General features: G+C 47.6%; 1 protein-coding gene across 4 annotated transcripts in view; it reads right to left on the bottom strand.

Moving 5' to 3' along the window:
• The window catches only part of HERC2 (HECT and RLD domain containing E3 ubiquitin protein ligase 2), a 154,051-nt gene that overhangs the window by 11,388 nt on the left and 125,925 nt on the right, over positions 1–16,738 (bottom strand). For all 4 annotated transcript variants that reach the window (XM_019753190.2, XM_019753191.2, XM_019753192.2 and 1 more), the window contains exons 71-83: positions 16,330–16,437; positions 14,813–14,944; positions 14,271–14,429; positions 14,068–14,186; positions 13,423–13,548; positions 12,917–13,072; positions 12,425–12,540; positions 12,148–12,346; positions 8,439–8,653; positions 3,356–3,533; positions 2,556–2,717; positions 595–686; positions 276–415 (exon numbers count right to left, since the gene is read on the bottom strand). In XM_019753190.2, coding sequence (XP_019608749.2) covers positions 276–415; positions 595–686; positions 2,556–2,717; positions 3,356–3,533; positions 8,439–8,653; positions 12,148–12,346; positions 12,425–12,540; positions 12,917–13,072; positions 13,423–13,548; positions 14,068–14,186; positions 14,271–14,429; positions 14,813–14,944; positions 16,330–16,437 — 1,902 coding nt within the window. The remainder of the gene's footprint in view (positions 1–275; positions 416–594; positions 687–2,555; positions 2,718–3,355; positions 3,534–8,438; positions 8,654–12,147; positions 12,347–12,424; positions 12,541–12,916; positions 13,073–13,422; positions 13,549–14,067; positions 14,187–14,270; positions 14,430–14,812; positions 14,945–16,329; positions 16,438–16,738) is intronic.

The raw sequence follows: 16,738 nt of genomic DNA, 5'->3' as shown, positions 1-16,738 counted from the left end.
ATCTAACACAGAGAGCCCTCCCGAAGTCCAGATCCCAGGTGCCAGCCGGGGGCCGACCCTGCAAGCAGACGCTGTGAGGACGGCAGTCTCGGGCCTGCGCCGTTAGCTCTTTTCTGCACAGCCATGAAACGTAACGTGTTCAGGGTGTTGGCACCAGGGGCTGAAGATGACGGGGCCAGAACCCTGCTGACAGCACCCGCGTCTCAGGGCGCAGTGCACATGCCCCCTGGCTCGCCCATCACCCTGGTCAGACGGCGTGGACCACCCCCACCTACCATCCTCTGTGCAGCACACACAGTGGAGGGAGCCGGTGGCAATGGCAGTGACTTTCTTCCCCTGCAGCCCCTGCACCTGCCGAGGTCTTCTCACGTGGTCGTCGGATCCGTGGCCCAGCCTGTGATAGTCGCCTTTGCCCCTGCACATGAGGAAACACGCAACCCAGGAGTTCAAGGCCATGTTACCCACCACCCTGCCCCACCCGCCTGGCACAGGCACCGTGCTTCAGGGCACGAGTCACAGCCCCCCGGACAAGTCACATGTCGATCACAAAGGGCAGGTAACGTGAATGTGGCAGGATCAAACAGGGTTGCGCACCAGGTGTAAACAGTGCCAGATTTGGTTAGGGCGACGGAGAACTGGGACCCACACTCCACCTTCACCACACCGAGGCCCGTGAGGGAATCGATCTACAAAGCAAAAAGGTTCAATCAGACTCACTCAGTCAAGATTTCTGCTCAGGTTATACCCACATGGAGACGGAAATAAATCTAATGGAGAACTCTGAAAGCCTCACCCGTGTCAAATATTTATTACAACTTAAATGTCATTCCACTCAACCAAGTAAATGTTCTCAGGAGCAGCAGGAACACGGGGCTGTGAGGGCACACGTGCTGACAGAGGGCCACCAGCCCGCACCCCGTCGTGTCACTGAAGTGGACATGTCAGGTTGAAGGGCAGTGATCATTTCCCCCAAAATTCACTCTCCCAGCTCCATTTCTCTGTGACATGGCAGCCCCCGTTCCACACTCCCTGCACATGTCTGCCCTCCAACCCTCCAGACGCTGAGGCCCACGGAGCAGGGGAGGCCTGGCCTTCAGACACGCCCACTCCACCTGTCCAGGTGAATCCAATGTAACAGCTGGCCTCCCTGGGGGTCTTACGGGGCTCACTTACCTAGTCATGGTCTATTCTCACCCAGGAAGCTTTGCTCCTGTGACCTGAGACTGCTTTCAGACTTGAGTTCTCACATTTGAACTTCAATTAATTAAACCCTAGTTCTCAGTTTTTCCTCACCCCACCTGTCACAGGCACATCACAAGTGGCCCCCACCCCCAGCGCCCCAGTCCCTGAAGGTGCGAAACATTTGTTGACAGGCCTCCTGAGCGTGAGAAAGTTACAACAACTTCTAAGTGTGGGAGCCCTAAGTAACCCAACCTGTGGTGAAGTGCTTATGCTTGTCGGGCAAGAAGAACAGGGGGACACAAGACCAAGGACACAGCCCTGAGCCCTGGGCTCTGAGCAGCGCACACCCAGGAGGCCAGTGGAGAAAAGGGTCCCCACAGCCAGGTGCAGTGTGGCCTCCAGGCAGCGTCTCCTGCACTCGGGCTCCGGGCTGCACCTGCCACAGCCCTTCTCTGTGAGATACTGTGTCCACACCCCCATACAGAGGCCACTAGCCACATGCAGCTCCTGAGCCCAAGAAATGTGGCTGTGATGGTGAGGGAAAGAGTCCTAATTTTACCCTTAATTGACTTAAGTTCAAACTCAAACAGCAACGTGAGGCCAGCAGCCTCTGGATGGGGCAGTGCAGCTCTGGGAAGAAAAGCCACAGTTCCGGCCAGGCTCCTGTTGACCTGAGGGGCAGGTAGTCCCCAGGGCTGCCTGTACCCCCTGAGGGTCTCTGTCCTGCAGCTGCAGTCCCAGAAACCAGGGACAGGACGTGAAGCACAGACAGCTTCTGGTCGTCCTGCACAGCACCTACACACCCATATCCATGACAAGTCATGTCACTCAATGGCCCTGACGTGCCAGCACATGGCCTAAACTCACCCATGAACTTAACCTCCGTCAACTCCCCATTCACAAGACAAAACGACAGTCTGCTGAATCAAGAAACTGCCCAGGGTCACGCAGCTTGAGTGGGACCAAGCGATCCAACCCCCGAGCCTGGGGGTCTTGGGATGTCCACCTCCAGCCTCTGAACACTGACAAGTGTGAACACCACCACCCTTCTCTGCAGACAGGTTTCCGCACTGCATGAAGCCACCGGCTCTGTGCTGCCCTGCCAGGTCATGTGACTTTCCAGGAGCACAGGCAGCCCTGAAACATTTTAACACCTCCAGGCCTTTCACTCACTTTTACCCAAATACCCATTACGTGTCCTGCCAAGGAGGTAAAGGTGAGGTTCACCCACTCCTGAGAAGCCGCGGTCGTAACGCAAGACAGGGTGTAAGCTGAGACTGGTGCTCCGTGCATAGTGGCCCGAGCTGTAGACCTCACTGTGGTCCCGGGTACAGCAGAAAAGGTGCCCTCTCCCACCGCAGAAGCAGAAATACCTTCATGGGCACTTTACAGCCATCGCTGCCACCCCTGCCGAGCTTGCCGTAGTCCCCATCACCCCAGGACCACACAGTGTCGTCATCTGTGAGGCACAGTGTCTGGGCGTCCCCACTGCCACAGGCAACGTCAACCACCCGGTGGCCTTGCAGCACCTCCACCTTAGAGAAAAGGGACATCCAGGTCACTGACCACAACAGGAAGTGGATTCACCCAGGTACAGGTGTCGCCTCGCTTGGATTCTCTGTGTGCGGTACCTGTTCAAGTGTCTACAAAGAGTGGTCGTTACAACAATCCCATCAGATGACAGAAAACCCTTCACCTATTCAACTACAAGCATATCAACTATAGGGGGCAGCAGGGAGCCCTCCCACCCCGTGTCCCAAGGGAACCCTCCCACCCCAGTGTCCCCTGGGAGCCCTCCCACCCCAGTGTCCCCGGGGAGCCCTCCCACCCATGTCCCCGGGGAGCCCCCCCACCCCAGTGTCCCCAGGGAGCCCTCCCACCCCAGTCTCATTGTGGTAGGCCTTCTAGAAGGCAAGGCCCTTGGCTAGATACTAAGTAGTACTTACCAGTATAAATAAAAGGACATTCAAGTACTGTCACATTTGAATGACCCATGGAATACATGCTGAGACGGTTTTTCCACCCAAAATAAAACCTATCTGTAAATAATGGGGCTATGAGCACCAACCCTAAAGCTAAAAAGAATCTGCAACAGGAAATACTTTTAACTATTAAAAATTATAACGCCAACAGCAATCTGCCCCCCAGGTCCCCAAGCACAGCGCTTTCTCACCAGCTTTGGCTTTAACTGGTCCTCACTGTCGCTGTGCCCCAGGCGGCCATACCGGCCTTTGCCCCACGTGTACAGGTCCCCGGCTGCAGTGACACAGGCACTGTGGGCTCCACCAGCAGCAATGTCAACCACCTCAACGCCTCTCAGAGACTCGATGACACGAGGGCGGTCACATGGACTACAAAAAAGGTCACCAAACACAACTGAGATATAGTTTAATCCCCAAACATTTTTAAATATTAGGCTTTCAGTTTGCTGCTCACTTATTCAATGTCTGTCACTCGACATCCTTCAAATCAATTTTTAAATCAATCAAAAATAGTCATTCAGTACACCTGAAATCTATGTAATTTTACTAACAATTGTCACCCCAATAAACTTTAAAAATATATATATGTATATATAGATATACACACATATATAAATATATATAAAGTGAAAGCAAAACAAAGATATTCCCAAATAAACAAACTAAGATTTTAAAAAAAAGGAATAATCATTCAAACCTGAACTCTCAAAATTTCATACTTTCCTACTATCTCCTTTTAGACAAGCTGCCCTAATGCCAAGATAGGAGACTGTCAGCCTAAATCAGGGGCTGAAGTCTAGCATCCATATGTGGGCCAGTCCAGCCCACAGCCTGCTGTTGAAAGGCCAGTGAGCTGAGAATAGGGTTTACATTTTTAAAAAGTTGTTTAAAAAACCGTGAAAGAAGCACATACAACAAAGACTGAACATAGCTGGCCTGAAGTACTTATTACTACCTGGCCCTTTAGAGAAACAGGCTGCCCTCCTTGCTGTAAATCAACATTTCATTTAAGGAGTTTTATCGTATGAATGTCAATGAGCCTACAATGTGGCAAGCACTGATAATGAACTTGTTTTCTTGTTGAGTTGTGAAAGTCCTGTCTAGTGATTTTGGATGTAAGATCTCAGATGTATGATTACAAACATGCTTCCCCCACCCAGAGCACCTCTTTTCAATCGCTTAAGAGACAACTTTCTGTGAAGCCCAATGTATCCTATTCTTCTTTATTGGCTCATGCTTTTCGACTTCTGTCTAAAAACCTTTATATGACAGGTTACAAGGGTTTTCTCTCATGTTTTCTTCTAGTTTTTAATTTAAGTTTTAAATTTATGACTATGAATCATTTGAGTTGATTCTGGATATGGTGCAAGACAAGAATTTATGTTGGCTGCTTGCTATATGGTTATCCAACCATTCAAAGCCATTCGTTAAAAAGACTATCTTTTCTCCAATAAACTGTGCACTTTTGTAAACTGTGCACTGAAAATTGTGAGGGGGAAATCCAGTTTCATTTTTCCACACTGTGTCAGTATTTGTGGGTATGTATTTGGACTTCCTATTCTGTTCCACTCAGTATTTTTCTGTGACCATATCCACTGATATATTTCTCTCTCTACACCAATACCAACAGTCTTGATTACTGGAGTTTTAAAATGAGGCCTGTAGTCAGGAAGTGTCAGTCCTCCAAATTTGCTCCTCATTTTCAAGGCTCTTCATACTATTCTAGGTACCTTCCATTTCCATATGAAGTTTATAAGCAGCTTGTCAATTTCTACAGTAATTCGATTGGGAAGGGGTTGAACCCACAGGTTAATTTGGAGAAAACCAACAAATCAACAATATTGGACACAGTATACTCCTCCGTGATTTCAGGTCTCTTAAAATTTCGCTTAGCAATATTTTGTAGTTTTCTGTTTGTAAGTCATCAACATTTTTTAAAAACTCAGATTTATCCCTTCAACTATTTCAATTTTGGGGGGAGGGTGCTATAAATGTCATTCTGTTTTCTTATGTATAAATACATACAACTGACTTTTATTTATTGATCTTTTATTCTGCAACCCAGCTAACCTCAGTTATTACTTCTAGTATGTTTATTTGCAGATACCATCAGATTTTCTACATAATCAGTCATATTATGTGTGACAACTTTCACTCTTTCCAACCTGAGTGCCTCTGATCTCTTTGTATTTCTGTCCTGCACTTGCTAAACCGGTGGTGCGATGCTGAACAGAAGTGGTGACAGCAGACGTCTTGCTCCTGAAGTTGGGAAAGCTCCAGTCTCTCACCACAAGTGCCTGTGAGCTCTTGGTTTGACAGAGGTGCCCTTTATCAAGCAAGTTAATGAACTTCTTTTTAACATGCACACCTCGGAGATACTGAGGGTCCGGTTCCAGACCACCGCAGAAAGCAAATACTGCAACAAAGCAAGTCCGGATCTTTTTGCGGGTATAAGGTTTTGTCTTCAATTTGTGGGAAGAAAAAAAAATGCAACATCTGTGACACGCAATAAAACGGGTGTGCGTGTACTAGATTGCTGACTGTTTTTATCAGAAATAAAATTTGAAATTGGCCCAATACTCTTCCCCCACTTCATCTGCTGAGATGATCATATGATTTTTCTTTTCTAGTTAATTTATAATGTGGAAAAAACTGTGCAATATCCAGCATAAACCTCTCTTGGTCATGTCCTGCAATCCTTTTACGTATCATTCGATTTGATTCTCTTAAGTGCTAGGAACATTTACATCTATGTTCATGCTCTGTGCGAGTGGTTTTGATACAAGAGTACAAAGCTGTCCTCAAAAAAAAAAAAAAAAAAAAAAAAAATGAATTGGGTTCCACTCCCTCCTGCTTGTAGTTTCTGCTGAAAAATCAGACGGTCATCTAATGGGCTTTCCTTTATAGGTTACCGTCTTCTTTCCCCCAGCTGCCTTGAGAATTCTGTCACTAATTTTTGACAGTTTTAATACAATGTGCTTTGGAGAAGGCCTTTTTGGAAATGTATTATAGAATTGTACACTTGAAACTTATATAATTTTATTAACTAGGGTCACCCAAATACATTTTTAAAAATGAATTGGGGATAATTCCCTCATTTTTCTGAACTGGCCTGTGAAGAACAGATATCTGTCATTACATGTGTGGTAGAAACCAGCAGTCATCTGGTCTTGGAGATTTATTTCTGGAAAATTCCATTTCTTAAGTAGACACAGGGCTATTCGAGTCACCCATTTCTTTTTGAGTGAGCTTTAAGCAATGTGCATCCTTTAAGGACCTTGTTCATTTCACCTATAAAGTTCAATTTGTTTGCCTAAAGTTGTTCATCATACCTCATCTTTCAACGGTGATGAAAGCGCCCTCATTCCTGATATTGATATGATTTGTGTGTGTTTTTTCCTGATCAGTCTAGAGGGACGTTTTATGAATTATATTGACTTTCTCAAAGAACCAACTTGTTTTCTTTGATTTTTCTGTTTTCTATTTCATGGATTCTTGCTCTGATCTTATTTTCCTTCTTCCGCTTATGATCTGGGCATTGAAATATCTTTCAGTTTCTACCTAACATGTTCAAGTTTTCCCTCCAATTTCTTGAAGATATAGCACGTGGGTAAAATAACTGTTTTAACGTTCTTATCTAGTAATTCTATCACTCGTGTCATTTCTGGGTCATCTTCAATTGACTGATTTTTCTTCTTATATAGGCTGCATTTTCCTATTCTTTTGCATGCCCGATAATTTTTTAACAGCTTTATTGAGACATAACTCACATATAACACTGTGTAAGTTTAAGATATACAATATGATGATTTGATACACATATATATTGTGAAATGATCACCACGTAAGGTTAGTTAACACCGCTATCACCTCATATAATTAGCTCTCTATTTTTTATGGTGAGAACATTTAAGATCTGTTCTCTTAGCAACTTTCAGGTATAAAATACAGTACTATGAATGCTAGTCACCATGCTGTACATTAGGTCCCCAGAACTTACTCATCTTGTCACTGGAAGATACCCTCGGACCACATCCCCATTCCCCCAACTCATCCCGAGTACCCAGCATTGTACGCTCTGTTTCTATGAGTTCAGCTTTTTCAGATCCCACATGTACGTGAAATCACACAGTGTTTGTCTTTCTCTGACTCATTTCTCTCAGCACAGTGTCCTCAAGATCCATCATGTTGTCTCAAATAGCAGGATTTATTTTACTGAATACTATTTCGTGTGTGTGTGTGTGTGTGTGTGTGTGTGCCGCACGTGCAGACACAGACACAGACACACACACACACACACACACAACTTCTTTATCCAATTGTCTGTTGATGGGCACTTAGGTTGCTGGCATTGTAAGTAACGCTGAAGCGAACATGGGGGTGCAGGTACCTTTTTGAGATAGTGCTTTCATTTCCTTCAGATAAATACCCAGAAGTGGAATTGCTGGATCATAAGGGAGTTCTACTTTTAATTGTTTGAGGAACCTCAATACTATTTTCCATAGCAGCTGCTCCAATCTGCAATCACTCCACAGTACCCGAGGGCTCCCTTTTCTCCACATCCTCACCATCACTTGTTGTTTGCTGATTTATTGATGACGCCATTCTGAGGTTTAGGAGCAGGCTCTATCCTTGCCCGGTGGGCTCTGGGGACAGTCCTAATCCCCGTGGGTGGTGTGTGTCTTGGCCTCAGGCACTGTCCTCACATACGTGACTGTCAGTACTTAGCTCCGCACATCAGTGCATGTACTTTCCTGTGTGTCACCCAACGTTTTCAGTGCTGCTCTTTTCTATATTTTGGCTGGTGCTTTAGTTACTTCAGATACAAAGATCCCTGTTGCTCCAATGTGGCAGGTAGTTCCCATTCATTTTTAAAAACTAGTGAGTTTGGTTGCTTTGTTTGGAAAAAAACTGGCATTTGTGTGTCCCTTTACCCTCACTCACTATTCCCCCTGTATTTACAGTTTTAGCGTCACGCCTGTTAACTAAGTGCCAATGGTGACTCAGTGGGTGACTGGGGGACGGGGACGTGGGGAAGAAGGACTAAAGGAAGCTCACTTAGTACTCAGAAGTCAAAAACTCAGAATTGATTTCCCCCAGTAGAGGGGTCACGTAGGGAAGACAACACACATTGTCATATGGACTTATTTCTGTCAAATGAGTCATTAACACTTAATTTAATTATTGTAAGTGTTGTTCTGAAAAACTAAGAGCCAACACACTATACAGCACAAAATTAACAAACCCACAGGAAAGTACATGCTGTCATCATACCTTCGGTTGCCATGGCCCAACTTCCCATCTTCCGCTTCACCCCAAGAGTAAACCTCTCCTTCCGAAGAGAGGGCAAGGCAGTGCTTCCCGCCCGAGTTCACGGCCACCTTCCTGATGAGCACGTGCTGGATGGACTCCAGTAATGTAGGGGTGGACACCGACTCTGTGCCCCCAATTCCCAGTCGGCCGCCTGCACCATACCCAGTGGCATAAAGCTGGACGGGAAAAGCAACACAGACATCAGATTGCACCTAAATAGCCCCATAAACCCAATCAGCGCTCTAGACATTTCTACAACAGAGAAATGAAATTTAAAATGAAAAATCACAGCTGTTTCTAATACTTTATTTGTGCTTTATCAGAGCTCTAAAATTGAAACAAAAACTAATGACTGTTACAAATACCAAATTCAGTGTTTTGAAAATAAGGTCTTTTTCCTGAAAGCATCTCTATTTTTGCCCTGGATACCAGCTATAATTAATACCAAGAAAAACAAAAAAGATGTAATTATCTACTACACACGAACCCCTGATAATAACACCCAAGAAAGAGCCACAGAAAAATTATAAATATATTCAATATTTCAGCAAGGCAGCATATAAATCACACAGTAGACAGCACTATTTTTCTTTCACTCTAAGTGGGTGATTGTTTTGGGACACAAAACATCTTTACCATTAATTTAAAATATCAGACTGGCATTTCCAAATATCATCAAACACCTGTCCCATAAAGATCTAAATGCTGTTTCATACTGTTTTGAATGCATTGCTGCAGAACAAGGAAGCCTCAAGGACTGAAAGAGGAAGTGAACCCAAGAACTCGAATGGACAAATGAGCCTGAAGCCCGCTTCCCTGGGCAGGCAGGTCTGAGGGTCTCGAGCTGTGGGGCTAAGTCCCTGAAAGGAGACCTACAGAAAGCTGGGGCTCCAAAGGGTTATGCACTCACCCCAACTGTGAATGAGAACTAAGAAGAGAACAGGGAATGTCGTCTTTCTCAAGGTGTGCACTGGGTAGGGGTTGGTGGGGGCGGGGGGGCGCTCTCCTGAGAATTCACAACCACAAAGGCTGATCCTTAGATTGGTCTTTAGTCTGAATTATGCTACGTATGGTCTAAATCCTTAGGTAGAGAATTTAATTTACAGTGTCTTAAGGTTGGTAGTACCCAAGGGTTATAAATTCTCTTTTGATGACTGATTTCAAACCAGGCCTCAAAGAATTTCTAAAATGTTCCAAGGAAAATGGTGAGCTCATAGTTTAAAACTCACATCGTACAAGAGGAAAGAAGGAGCTATGAGTGAGCGTCAGAACAACAGTTCAATGTTATATGTAAAGAAAGAAAGAAAAGCTTGAAAATATCCCTAAGGAATAAGAGACTATAAGATAACCCAAAGCAGAACTTCCAGAAATTAAAAAGATGATAATTGAAATGAAAAACCCAGATGTATTAAAAAACAGCAGATTATAAACTGGTGAAGAGATAATGAACTGGAAGATGGATCTGAAGAACCGGTCCAGCGTAAGGCACAGGAACACAAAGAGAAAGGAAATAAGACTTGGGGCTAGAGGACAGAGAACAGACCTTCTCACTCGAACATCAATCAGAATGCAGAGCTTCAGATGGAGATCATGCAATATTTGAAAAAAAAAAAAAGTCTGGGAATTTACCAGAGTTAAAGAGCAAGGAAGCCCACTCCCTACACCCACCACCTGGCAAAAACAATATACAACAAAAAAGGGCAGCAAAAATAAAAAGAAAGCCACATCTAAATGTATCATAGTGAAACTGTAGATTACTAAAGAAAGACCTTAAAAGCAGTCACAGAGAAAAGATTTATTACCTTCATTTGGGTAAAAATTATTCTGACTGCTGACATCCCATCAGCAATAATGAAGGCCAAAAATCAGAATAAAACTTTTAATAGGCTGAGTGAAAATAATGGTTAACTGAAAATTTTGTACTCTAGAACAGGATGGCAAATTATAGCCTACGGGCCAAATCAGGCCCACAAACTATTTTTTAAATAAAGTTTTATTGGAACACAGCCACGCACATTCATTTACATCTTGTCCACAGGCTCCGTTGGTAGTTGCAAAAGACCATATGAGCCACACAGCCAAAAATACTATTGAGCTCTTTACAGAAAGTGTTTAGAACCCTTACTCTAGAAAAGGACAAAATATACTTTCAAATAAACAAACAAAAACAATCAAACAGAGGAATAACCAACTAAAGACTCTCATTAAAGGAAACTGACAATATATGCTTAAAGTAGAAGAAAAATGGTCAGATAAATGGTCTGAGACATAAGAAATAACGGTGATCAACGATGTGTGTACCATTTGGGGAAATCCAGGAAAAACAGAGTCTGTATAGAACATCTACACTGCCTGTCACTAGGGCACAGGTTACTGTGAGACGCAGGGTGACGAAGGGTCAGTGTCTGCATTACCTGGGAGGAAGGCAGACATACTAACTACGTTTAGACTTTCAACATTCGTGTTAAGAGAACCATGAAACAACTAAGGGACACAGAATTCTCCAGAAAGTACAAAGAGGGACACACTTCAACCCTTCTTCTGAGGCTAGCACCACCATGATGCTCTTGGTGGCAGCCTCGGACGTGGTTCCAAGGGTTCCCGCGGGCCCCGCCCACCCCATGTGATCCACTCCCCTTGCATGTGGGCTGCACCTACTGACTTGCTTCTAGTGGAGGGAATATGGCAGCAGGAATAGATTGTCACGTCTGGATTAGGTCACACACAACCGTGCCTTCCGTCTTGCTCTCACTGTCTCGCCCCCTCTTCCCTGGCTCACTGACAAACCAGCTGCCACGCTGTGAGGTAGCCAAAAACAGGTGGCGAGGGACCAAATCATCCTCTGTCCAGCTCTGAGATCCAGTGGGAGACTGGCTGGAGGACCGAGCCGAGCCACCTCCAGAGTCCTGACCCAAGGACACTGCGAGGTAATCAATCCAGTGCACTACCTCAATCCACTAAAGGAGGAAGCAGCCATAGAATTTTTTTGTAATGCAGAAAGAGTGTTTGACAAAAGTCGATCTCCATTCATAAACAGAAACAGAAGGGACCTTCCTTAACCTGACAAAGGACATCTACCAAAACCCGCAGTGATGTGGGGAGCGTTCAGTCACAGGGTTTCCTTTGCAGGCTGGATACAGACGACAGCAGGCCCACGACAAGCACTGCTGTTCAATACTGCACCACACTGCACCCAGCATGATGAGCTCCCTTTCTCCGGAACTGGACAGGAACGAAACTCATTTATACATTACAGCTCTCTATGAGAACATACAAAATATCTTGAAATACATCACAAAGAAAAGAGAGGAATAAAGTAACTAGACATAAAGTCAACATGTAAACATCAACTATTTCTACATAGCAGCAGCATTTAGTGTTTTAAAATACAGCACTCCAACAGCAAAGAAAAAAGGAAACATCTGAAGAATTACTGACATGTAAACAACTATGATACACTTGTACGTATTTAAAATAAAAACTGTTAACGCTATGGAGCACATGAAAGGTCAGACAGGAATGCCTGTGAGTGACAACAGCTCCCAGCACACTGTCAGAACTGTTACACTTGAGAGAATGTTCCAGCACAAAGCCTCATACACACCACGAGCCAGACCGTGGCCACAGCTGTCCCGGGTCAATGTCAGTGTGACAGGAAATGCACTCATACCTTCCCATCAGCGGTCACAGCAAAGAGTGTCTGCTCCCCTCCAATTAACTGTACGGGTCTGAGAGTCGCCAGGGCCTCACACGGAGTCGGGACTTTGACCTTGGCTCCTTCGATGCCCCCAAGTTGCCCCCTGTGATTGTGTCCCCATCCATAGATGGTGCCGCTGCCACCAGCAGAAAGAGTCCAGTCGTCCGGGCGCCTGTGAGGGACATTAAGCAAAGCGTCAGCATGGGAAGGCACGCAGGCATGCCACCCTGTGTCGTGTCTGCGTGCTGACCTGTTCATCCACTGCACGAGCTGCTCGTCCTGCTCTCTCTTGAAGATGTCGTGGCTCTCGTGGAGGACGTCCATGCTTTCACTGTCTGCCATAAGCTCCCGGACCTTCTTGGCCACCTAGAAGCATTATTATGAGGTCGTCAGTCAAACTCCTCTCAAAAGCGAACCAAGCAACGTTAAGGCAAGAAGACAGGAGGAACCCCACCCCAGGCGGAGCGTGTGGGAAGGCCAACACCAGCATGGACTTTAAGGTTACTGAGCAAAACCAGGGATGACATGATGTCCAGGATATTAACACGTCTAGGCACTACCCTCACGTCTTTACTAAAAATGAAGTTGAACTGAAGTTCACGTTCACCTACGTGCTTTCTTCCTTACGGTACTTCCTGGCAAGCGAAATGGTGCTGCCACATAACATGAGCATGTCTTACACTGCAGCTGAACAGAGAAGACATTTTTGCATCAAAAAGGAATCCGAAACGACACACAGTACCTCGTCGAGAAACGCGCGGGGCAACGGGGTCCTTCTGTCCAGGGCCACGGCGACGCGGGAGGCCATGCAGTACCTCCGGAACCAAGCCCACTTGTGCGTCTCAGCACAGCAGGGCAGGGTGTCTAGCTCCAGGTCACAAGCAAGGGCCACTAGTACCTGCAGCCACCAAAAAACAACAACATGGGCACTCAGAAAGGCAGCCAACGTTCCACTTCTCCAACGCCAACGACGGCCACCGTCACGGGTCCTGCGGGACATCGTTCAGAAGCTCCTTATCCCCTCGGACCACTGCTGATGAATTATTCCTACCCGGCTCCCAGCAACACACGCGGCCCTGGACCCACAAGTCAGACCCACAAGTGCTACCCTTGCCACCTAAGTCAACACCCCGCAAAGCACACGGACCCTTACAGCACACGGCTTAGGTCACAGTCACTTCCGCGAATTCTTCATGTTCACTGACCCTGACCCCGTGACAGCTCCCCGAGGCCCCCGTCCCGTGTTACCTTGAAGAACGGGCTGTGCAGCAGCTGCTTGCCGCCCCGCACAATGGGGTCTTCATACTCAAACTGCCTCTGCAGCGCTTCCGGGAGGCCTTTCACCAGAGCGGCTAGAGCACTGCCGGTAAAACTCTGAGGAAACAACAAGATTGTACCCTATCCCAGGGATCCAAAACGCAGGGCAGTTGAGTATTTTGTCTCTATGAGTCCAACGTATTATTATACTGATACCAGTCTCCCTAAAAAAAGCGTATTGAGATTTTCAAATAGAAAAAACGTAAGAGGAAATGATGAACACTAAAATAAAAAGAGGAGTTGAAAATTCACATCAGAATGGTTAGTGTCAACTTCAGGACAGCAAGCCCACAGAACCAGTCCCTTCTGGCCCACAAACCCATCTCCCCACATGGTTGGGATGGAACATTCTTTTACAGCAGCTACCTCATCTGGCAAAACAAAGGGAATGGCGAGTAGGACTCACAAACCCCAGCAAACACCACACTGTGCTCACAGTATTGACACATGACTGTTTCTAAAATCACAGCCTCGCCCGCACTCAGTATAGGTGGCTGTGATAAAGTCTGCCTCGTCCTTATGTGGCATGTCCCAACTCTTGTTCGTGACTTGGAAGTTTAATGGCATGTCCCATACCAAGGCCCGGGTGTCCCCGTCATTATCTCCCAGGAGCCGGTGTATGTTGATCGATTGCCCAAATTCAGTTGTAAGCAGCTTCCTTAGTCTTTGAAGGGCCCACATTCTGTGGCTGGCAGCTGAAATGACCGACAGAAAACACCAGAAGCTTGATCACTTTTCCCACCAAGTATGACAGTCACGGCCACACAGGCGCCGCTTACCTAAGGCGCTCAGCTGTGCACACGCCGCCAGTGACGCTGCCAGTCGAGGGACGATGCTTCTGTTTGAGGCGAGGTTGAGCCGGAAGTCCAGAAGACATGTCACCAAATCCATGGATGGACAGGAAAGGACACAGCGATCGGAAAGGAGGTCTTTAGGGCCTAAGGAATGAACACCACAAATGTCCCCATGTTGGACAGGGCAAGGGCTGCCCCACAAGGAGACGTGCACACAGGGGACCAACAAGAAGGGGGCCTTATCCACCTGGATGGCACAGTTAGGGGGTGCCCACAGGCCACCATGTCTGTGTCACATAACTGTGTTCTGTACTATGCCACTGTATCTGACAAACAGCTGAAGACCACAGCCAGCAACCGCCACTTTCCCAGTGGCGAGGACGGAGCACTGCCAAAGGCAGCCAGACGGATGGGGCGCTGTCCGTCTGCACAGAGCTGGCTCCCAACACAGCGGGAGGAGGCCACAAGTCCTTCATGAGGACCCTGTGGCCACCTTGCAAAGGACATTAAGCCACCAGCCCCCTCACCTGCAGCCGGCATGATGGGGTAGACGGTGAAGCGCCAGCCCCACCCGTTCACAGACCCATCGCTGATGAACTTCCACTTGAGCTCATCGCCTGGGATACGCAGCTCGCTGGACCAGTCGGACCACTCCCGGCCTGGGGGCGGAGGGGCACACCTGGTGTGAGGTTCACTCCACCATCCAACCAACACAAACGTATTTACACACAAACTAGAGTTATTCACACTGTCTGAACAACAGTGGCTGCTCCGACCCAAGCCCCCCCAAGTGTCAGTTCATCGCACTCCTGGTGGGGCACATGTTGAGGCAGTGAACCCAGCGCTGGGGGACCGGGGACAGGCAAAGTTGCCCCGATCGATGGACGCGCTCATACCACCACCACAGTGTCAGAAGCCTAAACCGCCAGCAGGGCCCACACCCACGTCAGGGTCCACAGGGGGCTCTCCTGGGAGGCCTGACCTGGTGGCTATTACTCAGGCAATGGGAGGAAGAGCCCCAGCTTCCACCACAGAGGGTGCCGGTGTGCAAAGGCCTGAGCATGGGCCACCCTAGCGGGGCCTGGAGCAGCCCAGCCAGAGCCAGGGCCTGGGGTGCCACAGATAGGAGCTGGAGAGACAGGTCCACAATGTGCCACCAACCAGGTTCCTACTTCGAAGGCCATGAGGCAGTGGTGTGGGGTGGCCTGGAGGGGACTCCTGCTGAAAGCAGAGAAACCGGGCACATGTGAGTACATTACTGGAAACTACAGTCATCTGTCACACGGCCATAAAAAGTCCGTGCTCATCTATGATTACAGCACTTTATCCAGAGCTTTAGACCGGGGTTTAGATAAGTAACGTTCTGTGGGGGCACCGCCAGGCCCGTCGAGCACACTTGGTCTGGCTGCTTTCACTAAAGGCAGACAGGAGAGGTTATGTCAGGAGTTGGCTCTGCTGGCTCGAGATGAAGGATGACGTCTGGACAGGAGATGCCCACACATGCCTGCACTGATGGCACTGCAAAGCCCAGTGAAAGAGCATATAACCCGCCCCTTGAAAGAGGAATTGGGGGCACGGCCGCAGAGACAGGCCCGGAGGTGACGTCCCTGTCTGCACAGCACTGTGTCCACCACACGCGCTGAGCACTCACGCTGTGTGGCCCAACCTTCAATGCGATCATTAAAACACAAGTCCCTTGAACAAACTTTGTGGCATGTCAACCTTTACCGGGCCTGGCACTCACACACGCCGTACAGCACCATCTCCAACTGTCTGGGTGACGCTGGGCCTCCCAGAAGGCCTGTGTCCCTGACAAGGAGCCCTCTCACACTAGTCACCCAGTAACCCCGCCCATTCGTGGCGAGGTGCACACCCACTCGGATAATTACTTACTGAAAGTACTGGGAGGAGGTAGGTAAAACCCGCTGCCCTTTGCAGCTAAGTGGCGCATTGCCCCCCCTTAAGTCTCACATCAGCATGCAAAGCAGTATTCTCTTTAGTAACGTTAACAGTTCCCCCATGCCACGCCGCCCTCCCTTCCGACCTGAGCGCACGGAGACAATCCTGTTGACGCTGTCCATCACCGTGAGGGGGTCGTGCCGCCTCTCCGTTGAGCACTGCCGGTCAAACTCCACCCGGAGTCCTTCCGCACCTGGACGGCATGCAAGCACAAAACACGGTGACCACTCCCACCTGACAAACCGCAGGCGAGGCCAAATGCCACAGCACCCCACCTACAAACAGTGAGGCTAACATCATGTCCAATAGCTCACGAAAAGCAGAAAGTCAGGAAGAACTGAACTCACAAAACAAGAACCCAAGATCCCACCTGCAGTGGAAAAGCCAGAAGACACCCCCGCTTGGCCCATTCACTGAGCTCTCACTTCTGGGCAAATTTTTATGCTACAACCCCATAGCCAGACCAAGCTTTATTATGCTGTCCCCGTTTAAAT

The sequence above is a fragment of the Rhinolophus sinicus genome, linkage group LG13 (genome assembly GCF_036562045.2).
Source record: "Rhinolophus sinicus isolate RSC01 linkage group LG13, ASM3656204v1, whole genome shotgun sequence".
Classification (NCBI taxonomy): Eukaryota; Metazoa; Chordata; class Mammalia; order Chiroptera; family Rhinolophidae; genus Rhinolophus; species Rhinolophus sinicus.
Note: the sequence above shows the minus strand (reverse complement) of the source record. Positions and strands in the feature narration are given on the sequence as shown.